Source organism: Antechinus flavipes, chromosome 3 (genome assembly GCF_016432865.1).
Source record: "Antechinus flavipes isolate AdamAnt ecotype Samford, QLD, Australia chromosome 3, AdamAnt_v2, whole genome shotgun sequence".
Classification (NCBI taxonomy): Eukaryota; Metazoa; Chordata; class Mammalia; order Dasyuromorphia; family Dasyuridae; genus Antechinus; species Antechinus flavipes.
This window is the reverse complement of record NC_067400.1, coordinates 350,602,468-350,626,704: the sequence shown is the minus strand read 5'-3', so window position 1 is coordinate 350,626,704 and position 24,237 is coordinate 350,602,468. Positions and strand designations below refer to the sequence as shown.

At 34.8% G+C, this 24,237-nt stretch overlaps 1 protein-coding gene across 6 annotated transcripts in view; it reads right to left on the bottom strand.

Moving 5' to 3' along the window:
* C3H2orf76 (chromosome 3 C2orf76 homolog) overlaps positions 1-24,237 on the bottom strand; it is a 113,331-nt gene that overhangs the window by 38,943 nt on the left and 50,151 nt on the right. For 5 of the 6 annotated variants that reach the window (XM_051985750.1, XM_051985751.1, XM_051985748.1 and 2 more), the window contains one exon: positions 14,448-14,601. In XM_051985750.1, the coding sequence (XP_051841710.1) occupies positions 14,448-14,580 (133 nt within the window). In that variant the 5' untranslated portion in view covers positions 14,581-14,601. Of the gene's footprint in view, positions 1-14,447; positions 14,602-17,432; positions 17,467-24,237 lie in introns of all 6 variants that reach the window. The other variant, XM_051985749.1, reaches the window with a different exon arrangement.

The following is a 24,237-nucleotide window of genomic DNA, read 5'->3' as shown; positions in this document are numbered from 1 at the left end:
GGACCATAATGGGCTATTCAGAAGCAAGGAAAGGTCAGTCAACTGAACCAACATGGGATGTTCTCAATGCATATTCTCATCATTTTTCCTTCTGCTATGGCTAAAATCTCTTTTATTAATTGCCAAATGAACTCATGAACATTGCATTTACATATCAAATATAACTTATCAGAGGGCTGATAAGTTAGGGAGCCAGTCCAAAACATCAACTATTCTGGAAAACAATCTGGAATTATGCCAACAAAAATGCTAAAATGCCCCTTACCTTGGATTTAGGGTTCCCATTGCTACACACATATCCCATAAGGAAATTAAAATCAGAAAGATCCTATATATACCAAAATATTTACAGCAGCCACTGGGGATGAAAGAGTTATGGAAACACAATAAGTACCCATCTTTTGGAAAATAAAGTAATTATGCTATATGAAGATAACAGAATATTATTATGCCAGTAAACAATGAAAAAATATGAAGAATTCAGAGAAGCCTGTGACAACTCATTATACAGATGCAGAATGAAATAACTCAAAACATAACAATGTAGTATAGGTAATATAAATGGAAAAAAATATAAAACTAGACAGTGTTCAAACAAAATGATCACAGGCCAAAACACAAAAGGAATTAAAAATTCCCCAGCTCATTTTATAGATGAGGAAACTGAAGCAAACCAAGGTAAATGACTTGCCCAAAGTCACAAGAGGTGACCGCGAGGTGAAATTTGAACTCAGGAATATCCTGATTTCAGGCCCAGTGCTCTCCATTGTGCTACCTAGCTTCCTGATAGTCTGCATAGTTTAAATAACTTTTTTTCTGTTCTTTGTTATAAAGGATAGGCTTGCAATAGGCATATATCTGAAAAGGAATATGTTTTAAAAAATAAAAAAAATTTATGGAATTCATAATAGGTATATTCTTTCTTTTTAATCCTTTCACTACATCCTAACTTGCTTTTAAAAATAAGTAGTTTTAAAATATATGTGTATATTATGTATGTATGTATGTATGTATACATATATGTGTATATTACACATATAAAACTTATGAAAAACAACAGTTCCTAGGCCCAAAGGGCTACAAAACTGTGCATGCCCTTTGATCCAACAGTGTCTCTACTGGTCCCAAAGAGACCATAAATAAGAGAAAATAATTCATATGCAAAAATGGATGTAGCAGCCCTTTCTGTGATAGCAGGGAAATGGAAACTGAGTAGATGCCCATCAATTGGGGAATGGCTGAATAAGTTATGGTGTATGAATGTAATGGAATATTACATTCTGTTCTATATGTTCTATAAGAAATGATGAGCAGACTGATTTCAGAAAAGCCTAAAAAGACTTAAATGAATGGATGCTAAATGAAGTGAGCAGAACCAGGATAACATTGTAAACAGCAACACCGAGATTGTGTGATGGAGTTAAGTCTTTTCAGCAATTCAGTGATCCAAGACAATTCCAATTAAGAAGATGCCACCTGCATCCAGAGAGAGAACTATGGAGATTGAATACAAACCAAAGCATATTTTTCACCTTTTTTGTTTGTTTGTTCTCATGGTTTTCCCTTTTTGTTCTATTTTACAACATGGCGAATATGGAAATGTTTTAAATGATTGTACATGTATACTTATATAAGATTGCTTGTTGTTTTGGGGAGAGGAGAGATAACAGAGGGAAGGAAAAAAATTTATTACTCAAAATCTTACAAAAACAAATGCTGGAAACCATTTTCAAATGTAGTTGAAAAAATAAAATATTTTTAAGTAAAAAAAAAAAAGGGGGGGGACAACAATTTATGTTAATAATCTTTTTGCTCTCTTTTGTATAAAATTATGTCTTAGCATACAGAATGTAATCATAGCCAGCTCAGCATTAATTCAAAGAAATTTTTTCAGGCCTTTTAAAAATCATCCTGTTCATCATTTTTTATGGAACAACAATATTCCATTATTTTCATACAGCCACTTATTCAGCCATTCTACAAATGATGGTCATTCATTTACTTTCCAATTCTTTGCTACCACAAAAAGAGCTGCTACAAACATTTTTGCACATATGGTCCTTTTCGCTCTTTTATTATTTCTTTGGGATATAGACCCAGTAGTGACAGTGCTGGGTCAAAAAGGGTATGCACAGCTTTATACCCCTTTGGGAATAGTTCTAAATTGCTCTCTGGATTGGATCATTTTAAAATGCATTAGTGTCCCAGTTTTCCCACATCCCTTCCAACATTTATCATTCTCTTTTCCCATTATCTTAGCAAATCTGAGAGATATGAGATGATACCTCAGAGTTGTCTTAATTTGCATTTCTCTATCAATAGTGATTTAGAGCATTTATTTCATATGACTACACATGACTTTAATTTCTTCATCTGAAAACGTCAGTTTGTATCCTTCAACCATTTATCAAATGGGGAATGACTTGTATACTTATAAAATTTGTTTCAGTTCTTTATATACTTTAGAAATGAGGCTTTTATCAGAAACACTAGCTATAAAATTTTTTTCCCAACTTTTCTGCTTCCCATCTAATCTTGGCTGCATAGGTTTTGTTTGTGCAAAACCTTTTTAATTTAAAGTAATCAAAGTTGATCATTTTGCATTTCATAATGTTCTGTAGTTTTTCTTAGACCATAAATCCCTCCTTTCTTCAAAGATCTGATAGGTATACTATCCTTTGGTCTCCTAATTTATTTATAATAACACGCAATGTCTAAATCATGTCCATATTTTAATTTTGTTTTACTATGGGGTGTGAAATGTAGATCTATGCCAAGTTATGTTTATGATTCCTGAAAATCTCCAAGTTTATTACCTCAAATTTTTTTCATTCAATATTATAGATAATTTTGTTGGATATATCTTTTGATTGCTGGTATGTATGATTCTGAGTTTTTAAAGTCCTGTATAATTCTAATTGTAGCTCCAGTATATTTGAATTTTTTTGTTTGTTTCTTGTAGAATTTTCTCTTTGATCTAAGGGTTTCAAAATTTAACAATGATATTCCTACATCATAACAATGATATACATGATAAGAATGTAGATTCCTACAAAGGATCTCTTTGAAGTGGTGATTGGTGAATGTTTTATATTTCTACTATCTCCTCATGTTCTATTACTTCAGTACAATTTTCTTGCATTATTTCTTGTATTACTGTGTCAGGATTCTTGTTTGGGTCAAAGCTTTCTGGTAGTCCAATTATTCTTATATTTTCTCTTCTTGATCTGTTCTTCAGATCTGTTTTTCTCTTATGTTTCACATTCTGTTCTATTTTTTCATTCTTTATATTCTGTTTTGTTATTTCTTGATTTTACCCCTTCATTAGCTTCCCTTTGCCAATTCTAATTTTCAAAGAGTTATTTTCATCTTTAAGACTCTGTATCTCCATTATATACTTCAACAACAATACTATATGATGATGGCTCTCGTGGACATGGTTCTCTTCAGCAATGAGATGAATCAAATCAGTTTCATTTGTTAAATAATGAAGAGAACCAATTATACCCAGAAAAAGAACTCTGAGAAATGAGTGTGAACCACAACATAGAATTTCTAATCCCTCTGTTTTTGTCTACTTGCATTTTTTATTTCCTTCTCAGGTTAATTTTACCTTATTTCTAAGTCTGATTTTTCTTGTATAACAAAATAACTGTATGGATATGTATACATATATTGTATTTAACATGTATTGGTCTACCTGCCATCTGGGGGAAGGGGTGGGGGTAAGGAAAGGAAAAGTTGAAACAGAATGTTTTGCAAGGGTCAATGCTGAAAAATTATCCATGCATATATCTTGTAAATAAAAAGCTATAATAATTAAAAAAAAAAAAGACTATCTCTTTTCTAGTTGGTTAACTTTTTTTTTCATAATTTTCCTGTTTTATTTGGATGTTTGTGCATTTTTTTGTTGTTTTTGTTTTTTAGTTTTTCTTTAAAGCCTCTCATTTTATTTTATTTTTTGCTGAGGCAGTTGGGGTTAAGTGACTTGCTCAGGGTCATACAACTAGAAAGCCTTAAGTATCTGAGGCCAAATTTGAACTCGGGTCCACCTGACTTTAGGACTGGTGCTCTCTATCCACTACACCACCTACCTGGCCCTCTCATTTTATTTTTAAATAATTTTTTGACTTCTATAAATTCTCTCTGGGCAGGGAGGCATTTAACAAAGACCTTTTTACTTCACTGTCCTCCTCTGAAAATGAACCCTTCCCTATTCCCATACTAAGTTTTGATGATTGGGTTCTTTCTTCTTCGTCGATTTTTTTTTTTTTTTTTGCTAAGGCAATTGGGGTTAAGTGACTTGCCCAGGATCACTCAGTTAGAGAATGTTAAATGTCTGAGACCAAATTTGAATTCAGGTCTTCCTGACTTCAGAGCTGGTGCTGATTCTTTTTTTTTTTTTTTTTTTCCTGAGGCAATTGGGGTTAAGTGACTTGCCCAGGGTCACACAGCTGGGGAAGTGTTAAGTATCTGAGGCCACATTTGAACTCGGGTCCTCCTGACTTTAGGGCTAGTGCCCTATCCACTGAGCCATCTAGCTGCCTGGATTCCTTTTTTTTTTTTTAAATGAGAAGTTTTAGTGTAAGTACCCCTAAATTATGGGGTAGGGGGATGGTGCCCCTAGCTTCACTTCAGCTCTCTCCTCTGACCTGAAACCTCAAAGCAAAAACTCCCTCCTCCTGCAAGTCTCCCGAAGTCAGCAACATCCCTGCTTCCCTGTCTCTGCACTCACTGGGGTGTGCTGGCTCCTTCTTGCCCAGGGTCATGTCTCTGCAGCACAATTGGGCATGGAGTTCCTAATCAACTGAGGATGCCCCAGTTTTCCCAGAGTCAGACTCTGGACTCAGATTCTGGGCTCCACACACAGTCCAAGAGGTAAAAGTTTCTGTGGTTCCTGCTGAGGCTCCAGTCAAACCCAGCAAGCCCCAGTGCTTGCCAAGTGGTATTTCTGAAGAGCCAAGCCCAGAGGTGTTTGTATTTCACACTGACTAATCCTCATCCTTGGGTCTTTCTTTGATCTTCCTGGAATTGTACTTGGAGAATCCCTGTTCTACCCCAAGTTTTCTTGATATTTTTATCAGTCTATGTTAACCCTGAAGAGCAAGTTTATTCTATTTGTGTGGGAAATCTGGAGAGCTTGGAATTTACTGACCTACTCCACCATCTTCCTCTCCTTTCTCAGCAATTTTTATGGAATAGTAAGTTCTTATCCCAGAAGCTAAGGTTTATGAACATTAGATTATAGTAATTGATTATTGTATCTTGTGTATCTAATCCACTCCACTGATCTATCACTCTATTTCTTAGCTAGTACCACATGGTTTTGATGACTGCTGCTTTCTAATAGAGTTTTAGGTCTGGTACTGCTAGGCCCCTGTCCTTTATATATTTTTTCTCATTAATTCCCTTGATACTTTTCATATTTTTATTATTTTTTTCTAGCGCTATAAAATAATTTTTGGCAATTTGATTGGTAGGGCACTGAACAAGTAGACTAATTTAGGTAGAATGATCATTTTTACTGTATTAGCTTGGCCTAATCATGAGCAATTGCTGTCTTACATTTGTTTACATCTGATTTTATTTGTATGAAAAATATTTTGAAATTGTATTCACCAAAAGATAATGATGAATGTTGGAGGGGATATGGGAAAGCTGGTACACTAATACATTGTTGGTAGAATTGTGAACTGATCTAATCATTCTGGAGAGCAATTCGAACTATGCCCAAAGGGCTATCAAACTGCATACTTTTTGATCCAGCTGTGTCTCTACTGGGTCTATATCCCAAAAAGACCATACAAAAGAGAAAAGGACTCACATGTGCAAAAATGTTTGTAACAGACTTTTTTGTAGTGGCAAGGAAATGGAAATTGAGTGAATGTCCATCAATTAGAGAATGGCTGAATGAGTTATGGTGAATTCATAATGGAATATTATTGTTCTATAAGAATCTATCAACAGGATGATTTCAGAAAGGCCTGGAGAAGCTTACATGAACTGATGCTAAATGAAGTGAGTAGAACCAAGAAAACATTGTATATAGCAACAAGATTATGTGATGATCAACTATGATGAACTTGACTCTTTTCAACAATGAGATGACTCAGGGAAATTCCAATAGACTGGTGATGGAGAGAGCCATCTGCATCCAAAGAGAGGACAATGTAAATCACAAAATAGTATTTTCACCTTTTTTTTTTTTTTGCTGTTGTTTGCTTGCTTGTTTTTTCTTTTTATTTTTTTCCCTTTTGAACGGATTTTTTTTTTTTTAATGCAGCATGATAAATGTGGAAATGTATTTAGAAGAATTGCACCTGTTTAACCTATATTAGATTACTTGCTGTCTTAGGGAAGGGAGGAAGAAAAATTTGGAGCACAAGGTTTTGCAAGGGTAAATATTGAAAACTATCTCTGCATGTATTTAAAAAAATAAAAAACTATTCTTACCAAAATAAAAAAAATTAATAGCAAAATTTATATGAAAAAACATAAAGTCTAAACTATCAAAAGAATTAAAAAAAAAAAATAAAGAAAGGACTTTAGCGGTGCCAAATCTTGAACTAGATATAAGACTAATTATCAAAACCATCTGGTAGTAGTTAGGAAATTGAAAGATATTTAGTAAAAGAGAGTAGACATATAATATTTGCATATTTACTACTGTAATGATTATAGTAATCTATTTAATGAACATAAAGATTTAAGCTTTTGAGATAAGAATTAACTATTTGGCAAAAATTATTGCAAAAACTAGAAAGCAGTCTGGCAGAAATTGGGTATAGGTTAACAGCTTACATCATTTACCCAAAAAAGTCAATATGAATATATGATCTAGATATAAAGGAAAAAATTATAAGTAAATTACAAGAACATGGAACATTACCTATCAGATTTATGGAAAGGAGAAGAATAATTTATAAATAAACAAAAGATAGACTTGTGGGACACAAAATTGATAATTTTGATTATTAAATTTAAACTTATATTTAATAGTAATAAAACTAATGTAGCCAAGTAAAAGGAAAACAGAAAATGAAAGGAAATTTTATAGATAATTTCTGAGATAAAAACTTCATTCTCAAATATTTAGAAAACCTTGTCAAATTTATATCAAAAACTAGTCTTTTGATGAAAAAAAAAAAAAAAAACCAAAGCTACATATGTAGTCATATGAAAAAATGCTCTAAATCATTATCAATGATTAGAAAAATGAACATTAAAACAACTATGAGATATCTTGTATCTATAAGATTGGCTAAAATGATAAGAAGGAAAAGATGGCATATATTGGAGGAGATGTGGGAAAATTGTGATATTAATCAGTACTGGTGAAATTGTGAACTGATCTAACCATTTTGGAGAGTAATCTGGAATTATGCCCAACATTATAAAACTGTATATACCAACTGACCCAGCAATGCTACTATCAGTCTCTTTCTCAAGGTGATGAGGAAAAAAAGGAAAAAGAACCTATATCTAAAATATTTATAGCAGTTTCTCTTTGTGGTAGATGGCAAAAAACTGGAAACTGAGGAAATGAGCCCATCAAATAGGGAATGGCTAAACTATTTATGATATATGATTATGATGGAGTACTAGTTCTGTGCTGTAAGAATGATTAGCTGGATGATTTTAGAAAAACATAGAAATGCTTCCATGAAATAATTTAAAGTGAACTGAGCAGAACCAAGATACAGTATACAGTAACACAATACTATTTGAAGAGTAATGGTGAACAACTAAGTTATTCTGAATGTTATAAATATTCAAATCAACTATAAAGGACCTGTGAAGATACTATCCCCCTCCAGAAAACTAATCAAAAGAAGTATACACAGTATGGTTTTCTGTGTGTATGTGTGTGTGTATGTCTGTGTCAAATGGTGGCTTCTAATACAGGGTAGGGAGGGAGAGAGGAAGACAGTTCAAAACTTAAAATCTAAACAAAAAAAATTTAATTTATAAAAAAAGAAATTTCTTTCTAGACACATTTTTCCATATCCTATAATTTGCAGTGTTGATTTTTTAAACTAAAGTATAGAACCTTATAAACAAATTAAATAATCTATTTGGTAGGTTAATTTGTTGTCTCTGACCCATTACTTCTGTTTGCCAAGGTGTATTTGAGTTCTAATTTTGCCACCTGATGAAGTAGGTGTCCCCTGTTCCTCCCCCCCCCCAGCTTTCCATCATTTGAAAATCTGATGCATTTTCCTTTGGCATATGTTTTAACCTCATTACAAAAAAAGGTTTGACAGAACATAACTTGGGCAATAATCATCCCATATTCCATTTAAAAGACGTTCTCCCAAATTGCTATCAACCCTCTATTATGAATTATGAATTGATCAAACTTTAATACTTTTCATATCACTATTTGCATCTTTTTGAGATTAGCACAAAAAACTATAAAATGCTTTGCTGAAGTCAAAATATATCAGAGCTACAACAATCCCCTTGTTCAACTCTGTCAAAAAGTGGGAAGAAGGGAATGAAGTTACTCTGGCCACGACATGCTAAGTGAATCCATACTGACTATAGTTCTCATATCGTGATTAATTTTAAATTTTTGCTTGTGAACAGCATAAAGCCCATTCCCTATAAGCTTGTGGAATCAACTACTTTGGCCTACTTTTTTTTCTTCTGAAAAAATGGGATAAAAGAGCCTACATCTTGTTTTTCAACATCTCTTTTTCATACATATCTGTAAAATATTTCAAAATCCTGAAACATTATCTAGACCAAGAGACTTCAACTCATTTAGAATAATCCTTGGGCTTTAACTTCCATTTAACATGTACTGAACCCTTCTAGTCAGTCAGAAGTTAATTCCCCTTTTGTAGAAAACAAAATAAGTGTAGTGAACATGCTCTATGGCTTCACTCTCTCAGATCAAGGCAAGTTACATCTCCCTTAGAGAACTACAGGTATCCCCAAGAGGATGAGATGTCTTCTTCTCTAGAACTGATGAGATGTCATTAGTTCTAGCTTCCATTCCAGGTGTAGTCCCACCCACTCATATGGTTAGCAACCAAGGACTAGTACCTGATTTCATCAGAACAATTAATAATAATTCACTTTTACAAACGAATTTCTATTTCAAAGATACAATAACATCAGAAGTACAGACTTTTCCACATACACAATTTGGGGGCATTCCCCCTGAAACACTTTGGTACTTATAAATAGTAGGCTCAGATTTAAAGCAATTTGGACATAGTCCAAACATGAGCATTACTGCTGGATGAGTCTCCGTCTCGCCTATTGATGGGTTAAATCCCAAGGATCATTCATCCCTCCTCAGAGGCACATCAATGCAAGAAAGTCTGGCTACACATTTCAGCACAAACTCTACTCCAAGACTTGCTGGAGGCTCACTCTCCTGTTCTTTTGAAACTTACAAAGTTGTAAACTCCAAACCCTTCACTCAGAAATGGGAAAAAGAAATGCAAAAAGGCAAAGAGCAGAGGCCTACATACCTGGGCCTACATACCTGTTGGCCTCTGATGGGAAGGGTATGAGGTTTCCCTTCCATAACACTGTGTCTCTTTACATGAATCCCATCAGGGAACAAAAATTCAAACCAGAGAGAACAAAGTTCCGTTCAAGTAATGCTCCCAATTCCAATTATACAGACAATTAAAGAGACTTCTCTTTACCATGAGCTGTTATAGGATATCTAAAAATTTTCCAGTGTTCATGGTACAATAATTTTGAGACTGTCCTATCAAACATAGTTCAAAAAATTATGTCCTGAGGCCTCAATTTTTCCTTTAGCTTTCTAAATATTATTCTCATATTCTTAAGGTATATGCTTCCATTTTTAATACAGGTCTCTGAAAAATCTAACTTCAGCTTTTTCTTTTTTCTTATATTCTTTTTCTCTCAGTTTTTAAATGGGGAAAACAACAACAAAAATGCAAAAAAAAAAAAAAAAAAGACGACCATTGTAGCATTGTTTTCAAATGCACAGCAGAGAATAGAAGGAAATTTAGAAGAAAACAGAAAAATAATTTTCGTTTTTAGAATTATACTACCTTTTTAAAAAAATCCAGCAGTATTAAATGGAAATTAAGAATTTCATATAGAATCCTCTTTTTGTGTTCCACTCTATATGAAAATGTGCATTTTGGAGATAAAGTTCAAAATAAAAAATAATTTTTAAAAGATATAGGGAAAAAATCCAATCAACAAAGTATGTCTGGTGAAATCACATAGATCTCTTTATATGCCTTTCCTTTCTCATAATAATCATTCATGAAGTTATTCTAATTTTATTTTGGGGAATCTATCAGCTGTATTAGAACTAATTTCTTCTTCTCTTTTTCAAGCCTACTTTCTTAACATCTAAGATAACCTCCTTTGAAAAACAAATTGTTATTGATATCTTTTTTAATATCATCTCTGTTTCTCAACATATACCTCTCCTTTCCTCCTTTCAAAGAAGCATCCTTTATGTCAAAGAAAACAGCACATTAAAACATCTGAACTCTGACATTACATCCATACCACATACAATGGTTCACTACCTAATCAGAAAAGAAGAAAGGAAGTGTGCTAGCTATTTTTTTTTTTAGGGGGGGGGGAGGAGGAAGGAGAAGAGGAGAATCAAGTATGTATGTTTATTATAATTTCACTATGTATATTGTTTTGATATTATTGTTCTTTATTTTTTACATTATGAAAGTTAAATTATATTTTCAGTTATGCCTAGCAATCCCCTTCTGAGTTTTCCCAAGTATAATATAAATCACTTGAAGGTAGACACTCTTGCATGTTTCTCTTCATAACCCTAGTACTTCTTATGGTACATGCACTCTTTGGTCACTCAATAAGGATTCACACTTAGAATACCAAGAGTTAGCTTAAAATTTATAGACAGTCTAAGAACCATGTAATTGAAATTCTGCAATATTTTCAATGTCTCCAAGCTTCTTCTAGAAATAAAACCCCATTTTTAAATATCAACATTCTTCCAGAGATGCTTTATAATCTTGATACATAGAATACCAGTTTGGGGGAAAAGTTTCAAATCATTCAATTGACAATAAAAACCCATATGACATGCAGGAATAGGCTGCAGGATATTAAAAACAGGGAATTTCAATGGAAAACATAAAAATACTCTCAAAAAAATCTATGACTGGTGATGAATATTGGTTCTATGTTCCAAGCAATATCATGAAATCCAGAAGAAGACCCAGCATGCCATTGGACAGATGACCCATGGAAGCTATATAGGAAAACATGAAGTACATGCAATCATTTCAAAAATATAGACTCAGATTAAAAAGCAGGTAGGAAAAGAGAAGTTAGTAAGGAAAGGAGACATTAAGAGGGAGATAGGAACTTGATGGTGGAAGATGATATACAAATAAGAACCGAAGATATTTCTCCCAGTTCTGGCTCCCTAAGTACTGTTCTTCATTTCTTACTTTGGCCTAAAGTATTGGCCTTTCTCTTTCTCTTGCCATTACTACCTCTAGTGCTTTCAAATAAGAGTTGCTCTCTTCTTTCAAAGCAGAACATAAAAGCTTTTCATCCCATTTCAGGTATTAGTTTCATCATACTCTAGTTTAATACCTCAGAGAAATATAAAATCAGGATTGGGTTAGTAATTAGGATAAGAGAACTATCAAAATGAATATAAAATAGAATAAAAAGCAGGATGAAGCTTTTTTTAATGAAAATATTAACAAATAAGTTCAAAGATAACAACAGTTTTCAAAAAAGGATACTATCCTCCTATTTTCCTTCACAATGCAACTAATTTTCTTTCTGAATGCAAACCAGATTATATAAAATTATGATACTATCCTCATAATATTTCCACACTATCAATGTGCCTACTAAGTGCCAAACAACACAGTCACTTAGTTATGAGGGGGCCTGAACTTGGGGGGAAGGAGGGGAAAGAGAGGGAGTGGGGATGGCTGCATGAGTGAAAAGGTGATAAATGGGAACATGTGGAAACAAAACCACAGGATGTGGCATGCTGAATGATTGGCTACGTGAGGAATGAGAGGAAGAAATCGGTGATGATTTCACTGAATCACCAGAAGATGATGGTGCTCTGGACAACATTAGGGAAGTTCAGAGGAGTTTTAAGTTTGGTGGTGGACTGCAAAAGACTCAAATATCAGACAGAGGAATAGAGAGTGGTGATTTAAAGAGGTGAGGAGTCACTGAAACTTCTTGAACTATGATAAGGTCTAAGCTACACTTCGAGAATTTATCAAGAAAAATTAGAAGTGGAGGATGACTACAAAGTGATAGTACCTAAATCCCTTTTAATTCTAAATTCTTTGATAGTTCCCAATTTACCAAAAGGTAGTATCCAAAAGCTCATTATATGGAAATTACTTGGAACTTCAGCTACAGTTTCTCATAGAAAATTTATGAATAGCATTTGGAATATTAGAACTAGGCTACATCATGAGTTAAATATTCCTTTTCAGGCTGGCCAGAGAACATCATTGGTAAAACTTTCTAAAGTGAAATATGTTCTACAGCAAAACTTAAAACTTTTGGTTACAACCCCATCTGAGAATACATAAGTGAATGTGGGGATGGCAAACTAATTGGTAACACTAAAAGGTTTCTGAATACAATGACCAAAAATTAATTCAAAATCAAGTATGTAGTGAATCCAAGATGTTTCTGGAAGTGTTAGCACATATTGTATCGTGCAACTTCACTGCGGTCTTGGTTCTGAATACACATGTGCACTTTGCACTGCACATGGCATGGATGTAGCCAGAAACACCTCAGCTCATGCATGAGACGGGATCATATGAAAATTTCTCAAGTGAAAAAGTTTACACATGGAAATAGTTTAAGAAGGCCCATTCTACAACACAGGGCAAGAAAGGAGCATAACAATACCTCCAACACCCTTTCCCCAACTCCAAAGCTAATGGCCACTGGGGATCTGACATACATAAAGAAGAAAACAAGATGGTTCAGGAATCTTTCATTCTGAACCTCTGACATTTGACAATTTAAAAAACAGATCTCTTTCTAATAGACACTACAGTCATCACCACTAATCCTCAAGTAGCCAGGGTAAAAAGGAACATTTTCAGAAAGATAAATTTAAATCCACAAAATGTTAAAATTTAATTGAACAGGACAGCTGTATTCTGTAGCAATTATATTAAAAAGTTTGATGATAAGTGTCAAAACCATTCTATTCCCCAAAGAGTCAGAAATTAAAACTAGAAGGGTTCTGAGATCATCCATCTAAATGTATAGATGAGGGAACTGAACATGAAACTAGAAATGAAAGGCATGCCTTGATGAACAAAATTTGATCCCTAAAAAATTTTAAAACACCGAAGTTATATCAATTACATATATTAAAAATTCCTACTCTTCTAAGTCCTAATCACAACAAAAAGAATGATACTTTTGATGCATTTGAGGTTTAACACCAAATGATAAGATTGATGTAGGCACCAAATGTTGAGGTTCTGTCATGGGAAAAAATGCCATGTCATTTCAAGAAGAATGTCATGTCATTCTTTTTGACAAAAATGTAGCTTTATTTAGAAGCAAAGATTACAGACAAAATGAAGGAGGTATAATAGATACGGAGAGGTAAATATGAAATAGAGTTGGGAAAGCATATAGTTAGAGGCATGGAGAGGGGATGGGGTAAACAGGTATCTTGAAGCTTGGTGGAGGAGATGAGAAGACACCACAATTCACAGGGAAGTGTTGAAGAGAAAGAGACCAGGAGGCAGAATTCCAGAGTCAGCTTAACCCATCAGCAAAGATGGCCTGGGCCATGGACAGATTTATGTCCTCGGGGATTTGAAATGCCTTGGATTTCTAACTGGACACAGCAAGGTCAGGCTGCCCAAGACTTCCCTTCCTCCTCCCATGGGATGATCCTGTAAAGCTGAGTGATCATCTCAGGGCCTTCCTCTGCATGCCCCAAGGGGTAATCTTATCAGTACTTCAGGCTGCCTCTGCAAAGCCTACCCAGTGATACAGGACCTCATCATCTTCTCTTAACTATCTTTAACTCAAAAATGACAAACTGAGGGAAACAGTACTGAGATAGAAAGTTGAGGATGAAGAAGAAAGGCAATATTTGGGCTCTCTAAATGATAATGCATATAAATCATCAACTTGGGGGGAAAAGAGGCAGAAACCACACAGAATGTCATCAGGTTGTAAAAATGCAACTATCCCTTGGTAAATAGTATCTATTAATGCCAGCGACTAGAATGCTTTTTATACATGCTATATCTATGCCACAAAAAGAATCTAAAGAATACGAAGCTTCTGTGAACAAACCAATAACACAAACTAGCTAAGATAGGAATATATTAAAGACCCATATTAAGAAACATGATTATTAGTAATAATTGTTTTAGTAAAACAATAATTGGGCTAATTGTTAAAGTGCTAATAAAAAGACTTAAAAATCATACCTTTTTTTAGGAACACAATAAATTCTTTTACAGTCTGGTCCAAATTAACTTCATGGTAAACAAGAGGCTTGAAATTGCGATGCTCAAAGGAACGAATGAGACGAACTGTAATTGTTGCTTTCTCAGAAGACATGTGAGAAAATTTCCAGGGGAGCTAAATGTAGAAAAAACATACTTAAAAATATCATGATTAATTCAAGCAAAATTAGCTACATCTTGCCAATTATCTCATTGAGTTCCAAGGCCATCTCCTCTGGGGTATGAAATCAGGCCAGCTTTCCTAAACCTGGGCCAAATTCCCAATCTTTCCAATAATGTCAAAGGCTCTCTGACTCAATTTCAGGATGCTGCTAGTTCTACTATTTCAGAAAATTCTAGCAGAAACAATCTAAGTGCAAATAAGAAATGCAAGTGAAAAGGATAATGAGAACCAAGAGTGAGTGACATGTAACCCATAGATATGGGTTCAATTTATTTATTTTAAATTATTTATGCTAATGTTTCTTTCCAATGCCAAAGAGTTAACTACAAATTCAATTTTCATACACCAAGTTATTTCATTAAAGTGACTTAATATTTACAAAAAATACTAAAAAAATTTTTTTTAAAAATAGTACTATATGTAAAACCTCTTTCCCCCATAAATGCTCACAGGGGACAAATGCATAATAACTATTCTCCCTCAAAAATATTGATATAGAGATAAATATTTTTAAATAAAGCAAACAAGAGGCAGCGAGGTGGCGAAGTGGATAGAACACCAGCCCTGAAGTCAGGAGGACCTGAGTTCAAATTCATCCTCAGTCACTTAATACTTCCTAACTGTATGACTCTGGGCAAGTCATTTACCCCAACTGCCTCAGCAAAATAAATAAATAAAATTATATCAAGCAAACGAATCCATTTATTACCAGTATCTCAAAATACAATTTGTATGATATACTCTTTTTAAGAATGATGATGAAGCTGTGTGGGTCAGAAACCATTAAAAATAAGACTGGAGAGCTCTCTAGAAGAAATGCAAAGCTTATTATACGTTCTTGCAAATGGAGAGTCCCACCGATCCAGCAGACAATCGAAAGGAGGAAGCACCATAGGGGGCAGGGTCAATGCTTTTAATCCCTAACACAAATTCCCCCTCCCACCACTGACCCTCATCCTTATTGGTTGAGGATCTTACATTCTAAACGCGGAAACTACCCAGGAAATTGAACTTGGCCAATAAGTACATAGTTGCCCATATTTGGTTGAAATAGGGAAGATAACAAGAAGGGGACTTAAGTATGCCCTTAGGGAGATAACAGGGAGGAGACTCTAAGTATGCCCTTAGGAGAATAGCAAGGAGGAGACCCTTTAAGTATGGCCTTGACTTAATGCTTAAAGTCCTTCAGGCCCACTCAAACTTTGAAATAGATGAAGCCTTACTGGATTTTCACAACTGTCTTGAAAGATCTCACCTTATCTCGTTCAAAGCAATATAATACAACACAAAAAGTATTAGTTTTGGAGCAAGAGAACTTGGATTGAAATCTCAAGTTTTGTTCATTTGACCTGGTATGACCTCAACTGAGTCGACTACCTATGTTTCTTGGTTCAAAACCTGCCACCCTCTTCCTCCAGGATATAGTGCTATGGATTATTCTTTTATCTTCACCATTTCCCTATCCATTAGCTCTTTAGATACTACCTACTCTTGTAGTCAAGTCTCCCTCATTCCTAAAAAAACCTTTCACTTGATCCTACTAAACCAATCAAAATTTCAGCTTTTCTCTAGATTCCTTTTCACTACAAAACTTCTAGAAAAAAATCAGCTCCACAGTACTGCTTTTTACAACTTTACTCCATCAAATCTCCATCCCTTATGTAGTCTTTTCTGATCTTACTCCCATCCTATTCCAACTTAGTGTTCTCTCATACTTCTATTTATTTGTATATTCTACCCCTTATGTTATATTTCTTCAGCAGAATACACGCATCCTGAGGGCTAGGGCTATGTAAGCATTTTTCTTTTTAGTCTTAAAATCCTTAAAGTATAGCATAGTATGTTGTAAAAATGCCTTTTGATAAATGAATCTAATTAACTTAAAGATGTCTGAAGCTATTTAAATTTGTTTTCACCTTCTGCAAGTACCCCAAAATATCTATTTATAATGATTTCATTTTCAATTTGAAAATCCACATATATTTTAATGTCTGCCTAATCTTGATCAAAACAAGCATTTACACTTCCCTGAACCAAAACATTTTTACAAAAAGAAAAAAAAAACACATTTCATAATAACAGTTGGTTATAAAATAAGATCTATCATGCCTTAGGGAGGATATGGAAACAAGCTGTGCTTGGTGTAATAAAAAGAAAAGATTAGGAAAGATAGGAATGCAGACATAGGATTAGAGAATTAAACAATGTGTGCTGATCTGACTTATTTTAAAACCTAAATTGTTTCATTTTGAAAACTATTCAATGCCTGCTACTAAATGAAAAGAACAAAAATTCTGACATCCTATTAAATACAATACTGAATAGGAGGAAAATCTGTAAAAGAAAAACAAATTCTTGATTATGTGGGCCAGTTGAGTTCTATTTGATACTGTTGATAATCCATTAGATAGTAGTGTTGCATGACTATAAAATTAGAGAGAACAAGAATCAAGATAAGGAGTGGCTTTCTATTTACCTCTAAGAAAAAATATGCAATTTTTTCTTAGGCTTTCAAAATCTAGCCTCATATCCATCTTTACTATTTTCTCAAACCGTATACCTCCCATATACTGATTCCCATATCCCATAACAACAAAAGCATTTCTATCACTGCCAGAATCTGCTTAAAGTATTTTTAAAAAACGGATACAACAAATTACCGTTTAAGAAAAAGAAAATTTCTGTGGTTGGGAAAGAAAACTGGACTTGGGATAGAAGGACCGGGTTTTGAATCCCAACTCTACCATTTACCAGTACAGCCTTCAAAAGATCACAATACCTACCTAGTAATGAGGTGAAGTCTAGTTTTGGGGGTTCCTGGTCAGGGAACAAAAAATATGAATTTAGGTTTTGAGGTTCCCTTTCATAGGAAACCAAATGATGAGGTCTAGATTCAGGGAATCAAAATGAGATTAGGATTTCTGGTGGTCAGAGAGTTAAATGATAAGGTCTAGTGGTGTAATGCCGGAGAAACTGAGCAAGACAGAGATTAGAAATGATTTCAATAGTTTATTAAATGGAGAGATATAGTGGGACCAAGGGATCCATGTTTCATACCAGGGCTGGACAAGACTTATCATCTCAAAAAGTCCAGCTTTTTGTATCAGAGGACAAACTTTTTTATAGGATAACAAGAACAATGACATAATGGGGGAGGTACCTGGGATGACACAATGGAGGAAGGTACTGGAGAGGCTACTGATATTCTAATGACATCTAAAATGGATAAACCTTTATCCTGTCAAACATTAAGAAGGAATGTCTATAACCTAAAGATATAAAACCTTTATCTCATCAACCATTAAAGCCTGGAGTTTTGGGGCAGAGCAACTGAGGTAGACCTTTATATCTCCTCAACCATTAAGAGGGAAAGGTTATAACCAAATAGGACAATTGGAGAAACTGGGTCAGGACATTAAAAGGGAACTGTGGCATAACAGTATGTTGCACTTAATCTGTGGAAATGTCTATTGGCCAATCATCTGTTCAAAGGATTTAGAATTGTACAGAATCTTAAAGATCACTTTGTCAAATGTCCTCATTTTTACAGATGAGGAAACTGGTAGTAAAGAAGGGACCCCCAAACTCTAAATTTTTGTGATATTTTTCAGTGCTAAACATGTCTAGAACTTACCAATTCTTTTCTTAAAGAAAATATGAATTATTAGATACATGAAGCTTCTGAATTTTTGACTCTTTCATTTCTTATTCTTATCCCACCTTTACACTGAGTCACTAAGTATCAAAGTATATATTGATTTAAAACAAAAGTTTATGGATTCCTTCATAGAATTCCTTTGAAATTGGTGCAAAAGCTATAATTATGTTCATAGAAGTCTTTTTTGCAAACATTTAGCAGCATTACTGAGCTAGGAGGTGCTGATGTTAAGTATTTGAAAAAAAAAACTACAATTAAAATGTTGAGGGAGTCACTGAAGTTTATTGAATAGGGGAATGAAGTCAGATCTGCCCTTCAAAAAAGCTGTGTAGGTTATAGATTGGAATGGGGAGAGAATAATTATAGGGAGATCAATTAGGTTATAGACAAGATGGTAATAGATTGAACCAGGATTATAGATATGTGAGGAGATATGCAGTTAAATGTTGAAAAGGTAGAAAAAAGATTTGACAACTGATTAGATATATGGAATGAATGAGGAGTCAAGAATATCATCAAGGTTATGAATTTATATGAACAAAATGATGGTGGTGTTCTAAAAAGAAATAGACAAATGTGGATGAGGAGTATATTTTGGTTATTGAAATGATTTCTGATTTTGAATTTGAGATGCCTAGGGAACATAGTAGGAAATGTGTGAGATAAGGCAGAAGCTCAGGAAACCATAGCTAGATACATAGATTTTGACAACATCTGCACAGAAAAGATAATTAAGTCTTTAGGGGTAATGAGGTCACTAAGTGAATGTAAAAAGAAAAGAGAAGGCCAGAAAGCTTTAAGACACAGCACTGTGGAATCCTTACAAAGTGTTAACTCATTAAGAGTTGACAGAGACAATAATTATCTAATTTAGCATGGTTCAGAATGATTGATCTGATCTTACAAGATGTTATGGGCCAGAACTTGAAACAAGGTACTAAGTGGAACTGATAGAAACAATGCTTGTGTTCACACCTTTAAAGAGTGCATATAAGCAAGAAGCATCCAGGGCCAAAGGGCACTCTGAGACAGACACAGAGCACTCTGGGAGATTGAGAGCCAGAAGCCTTCTCTCGGAGGCAAGTCAGATTCATTCCATTTTCCACCTTTGTGTGCTGGCTGGAGGCTGAAGGACTGGAAAGAGAAAATAAACTTTTGGATTTTATCAGCTGGCTGTATTTGAGGTAATTATTACTCTTTTTTTTTTTTTTTTTTTTTTGCCTGTTTCTATGTCTTTTATTGAGAAATTTATTTTTTTTTAATTTAATTTTATTTAATAATAACTTTGTATTGATAGAATCCATGCCAGGATAATTTTTACACAACATTATCCCTTGCAATCACTTATGTTTCGTTTTTTCCCCTCCCTCCCTCCTCCCCCCTCCCCCCAGGTAATTATTACTCTGAACTGAAACTAAGGCTGCCTCCAGAAAACCTTCCCAAGAAACCTGCTCCCAGAGAACCATTATATTTTAAAGAAGAGAACACCACACAGCATGAATGATAAAACATTTGACAATTAAGTACCAACAAGTAGAAGAATGAGCAGTGCTCAGAAAAACAATTGATTTGATAGTTAAAGTATAACTTTGGAGGAAGAAGTTTTACTTGAATGATTTTTTTTTAAAGACATCTGAGTCATCTGTCCAGTCCAGTTAGCACAGAGCTATGGAGGTCTTGCAGATACTGGGAATGAACTTAAAATAGGGCCAAGAGCATACCAAGGACTGTGCAGAGTTGAGGCATTCACGGACTCATTCCTAGTCACTGCATTGGGGCCAGGTGTCACTTGCAGCTCTGTCACCCAAAACTTAGTTCCTGGTCAAAGGTCCAGTGTAAAGTGGCAGTCCAAGTATGGAAGTAGCAGTGGTATGGCTCAGATCCCAAGTACAGAGAAGGCTTTCACTTACAACATTTAGCCCAGCTTGTAGAGGAATAACCAGAATAGGAATCCCAGACCTATACAGTTCTACTACTCTGAGTCCAAAACACTCTGTAGGTGGCTGATCCATGCCGAGTTCAGTAGTATACTTTTGAATAGACCCAAATCCACATCAGGAAATTACAGAGCTCAGACCATGGGGACGTCTGAAATAGCCCAGGCAATAAAATTCAAGATAGCCGCAATGAGGAAGATTTAGAATTTATTTAGTACCGAGCTCCAGACGGAGTTCTAATCGAATTCCGAGCTTTACAGAACTAAAGACAGCCTTATAAGCATTTCTGTTCGGCTTGTTACATTTTAATCTGTGATTTGCATTTTACAACAGGAGGGTGGGAGCAGATATTTTAACATAGATAGAATCAGTTTCGAGTACCACCCACCCAGAACAGATACCCTTAAGGGCATTGTTGAGCCGGCCTTTTGAAATACAAAAGAAATCCCCCAATCTAGCAAACTTTCTTCTGCTGGCCAGAGGCAGAAAGGAGGGATTTGTCCATTTCACGTCAATCAGACTTTGTCTAGGATCAGACTATTTTATTAACATTGAAAGTTTGCATGTCTCTAGCCTGTTTTTGAGTTCTCAAAATGACTTTCTAACTCACTCCAATGTCCATCTACAGAAATTGGATTCAATTTCATGAAATAAAATACCCCAGCATGAGTTTCCCCTTTTCCACTTTCCAACTTTCTTTTATGTATTATTTCCCCCATTAGATTGTAAACTTCTTAAGGGAAGGGGCTATTTTTCTTTTTTTTATTTGTATCCTAAGCACTTAGTACAATGCCTGGCACATAGAAGGCACTTTACTGAATTGAATAAAGAACTACACAAAAGGAAAAACTTCTTACAATGAAATACAGGGAAATGATACATGTGTTTCCTCTCAATCCTATCATCAGGTTTCAAAGAAGAAATCCAATTAAACTAGGCCTGGGAAAAGTTCTGTTATGTCTCAATCAAAAGAATAGAGAGGGAAAGGAGAATACACTGGAGAGGAGAGGGGAAGGAAGGAAAAGGGGAAATTATGTCAGTTAAATAGGGTACATAATTAGATATCTCTATAAATAAAAAGCAAGGGATGAGTCTATGAATAGCTAGTATTTGAAATCATTCTCATTTGAATAGGGTTGGGAAGAGAAGAGGCAAAATTACAGGAGAGATGAGTTCTAACCAAAACAAAGAATATATAAAAAATATTTACTTTTTTTGAATTGACAAAGGATGGGAATCTGAAGGGATACTCAAATTCTGGAATGGATGAACAAGTGGTAGTATGTAAACATAATGGAATTCTGTGCCAACTCTTAGCAGAATGAGCCAAAATTCTAGTGGATTAATGATAAAATAAAGTGGGCTCAAAATAAAGAATATGACAATTTTTTTTTTACCTAACCAATAGAGAAAATTGTTTTGACGATATATTAGTGAAGGACTGTATGACTCACAAGGGCTGAGAGAGAATACTTCACAAATTTTAGTCATTATATAAAGATATCACTACTTTAGATGATATCCATGCTTAAGATATGGGGTCATTAAACCTCCAAGAGATGAAAATTCTAAAATTCACTGATCACAAGGACTATATCTACAACTGAGCTACTGAGGGAGCATGAAGCTAAATGAGAGGATGTTGTTTGATGCAAAACACCAATCTCTCTGGCTAGAAACAGTAGAGCTATAACCATTTTATCAGGCATATTTAAATATAATTGATTTCCTTATTTTATTCTACTCGTGTAAAAATATTATTTTGATGGAAGTGGATCTCTTCGATAAAGAGAGCTAATTCAGTTTCAATTGATCAAAGATGGACAGAAGCAGCTACACCCAAAGAAAGAACACTGGGAAATGAATATAAACTGCTTGCATTTTTGTTTTTCTTCCCGGGTTATTTATACCTTCTAAATTCAATTCTCCCTGTGCAACAAGAAAACTGTTCGATTCTGCACACATATATTGTATCTAGGATATACTCTAACCTATTCAACATGTAAAGGACTGCTTGCCATCTGGGGGAGAAAGGGAGGAGGGGATCAGAGCAGAAGTGAATGCAAGGGGTAATGCTGTAAAAAATTACCCTGGCATGGATTCTATCAATAAAAAGTTATTTAAAAAATAAATAAATGAAATGAAATGAAATAAAAAATAAAAATAAAAAAAATTATTATTTTGAGACAAAGTAAATTGGCTTCATCAGACTGGCAAAAGTGAAGAGGGGACCTCGAAACTCTGAAAATCCTTGGAGGAGAAAATCTCCTTCAACTCTGCCTTAATGAGGGACTCTGCTCCAAGAGATAGTTTCACCCTTGTTATCTGGGTGGGATAGGTTCAGTCCTGAAACTCAGAATTCAATTCAAATTCTAGCTCAAGCTGAAACCCAATGAGGGGCCAACTTGGGACCCACCCACGGGCCCCCTTTAGCTAAATCTCTCATAAAAAACTAAAACCTTCTCTTTATAGAGGTTCCAAACATGCCAGCTCTCTGTTCACTGGAATACTCTTTCCAGTGCCATCCTCACCTATTTCCCTAACCAGATTTTATGTCTGTCAGGATTTCTAACCTTACTTCCAATCCCCATAATAAACCTTTTATCAATCTAGGTTTTCGGGTCTGTAAATTCTTTTACAGATAACCTCTGCACGTCCAGAAGGGAGTCTCCCAAACTCCCTACCCTTGTGCCAAATCCTAAGGGATTGAAGGGGAGCCAAACCTCTCCATTTCATTCCCTGAACCCCGAACCTGCCACTAAGACCTTATCATTTAAGTCCCTGACCACCAGAAAGCCCAATTTCATTTTGGTTCCCTAAATCTAAACTTCATCAAAAGGATCCATAACACATAGAAAAAAAGCTCGAGCTGCAAAGAAGTGGCTATTGAAAGCACGGATTTGTTTTGACCTAGCTTGTGATTTCATTGCTTTTGGTGCAGAAACTCCCTTTACCAAATCAGCCTGGCAGCATTAAAACTTACACATTTAGGGAGCTGCCTGGTGACAGGAATTGGAGGTTTTGTTTGGAGTACAGCCTAAATAGACACAAAGGCAGCACAACAAATCTGTGCGATTCACAATTGGTAATATTTACTCAAAAAATAATGCAAAACATGCTTTATTTTTTTAAAAATAGGAAACTCAATGTAATAAAAATTTCATTATGCTGTAAGAAATAAACTTATGTGACCTGTTACATAAAATGAGTAGAATTAAAAGGACAATTTCTACTATGTCTATTACACAAAGGAAAATTACAAAGTATGATTAATGCAATGATTATGAATCCAGAAAATTGATGATGAATCATGTATTTCTTGGCACAGTTGACAAACCAGAAGTACTGAATAAAACATACATTCAGACACAGCTAATGTGTGATAATTTTGTTCAACTATATGTGCTTGTCACAAATTATGGAGACTTGTTGGCAAAAGGAGGAAGAAACTAGAAATAATGACTAATGCCAAAAAACTTTTTAACAGAACTGCAATACGTCAAAGGATAGTTACAGAGACAGACAGACAGAGAGAGAGAGAAAGAAACGCAAGTGCGTTGGAAGAGTGCTCAATACTCTTCATGTATTTAAAATTTTGCCAAGGTTAGGAATCAAACTAAGGAAAAGAAACAGATGACGTGACGTCCCAGAGCAAACCAACATCTAAGCCAATAAGTCGAACAGATCATTTACTGACACAAGTGTGCCCGCAAGAAAAGTAAACAAACTTAGGAAATCAAACAAAGCCTCCTTCTAGCCCAGACCACCTGTTCAGACTTTTTCTAGTTCTCAGAGAGCAAAGAAAATGCTTTTTACAAAGGAGGTGTAATTTCATACTATTACTTATCTCTGTCACACTATTTTCTAGCCCTGTTAGTACTAGAAGAGGGCAAAGGGAGGAGCAAGGGAATGTTACGGCACAATTCCCTTTTATTGTCCTAACTCAGTTTTCCTGCTTCTCAAAGCTCAGTCCCACAAAACTCAGAATATTTG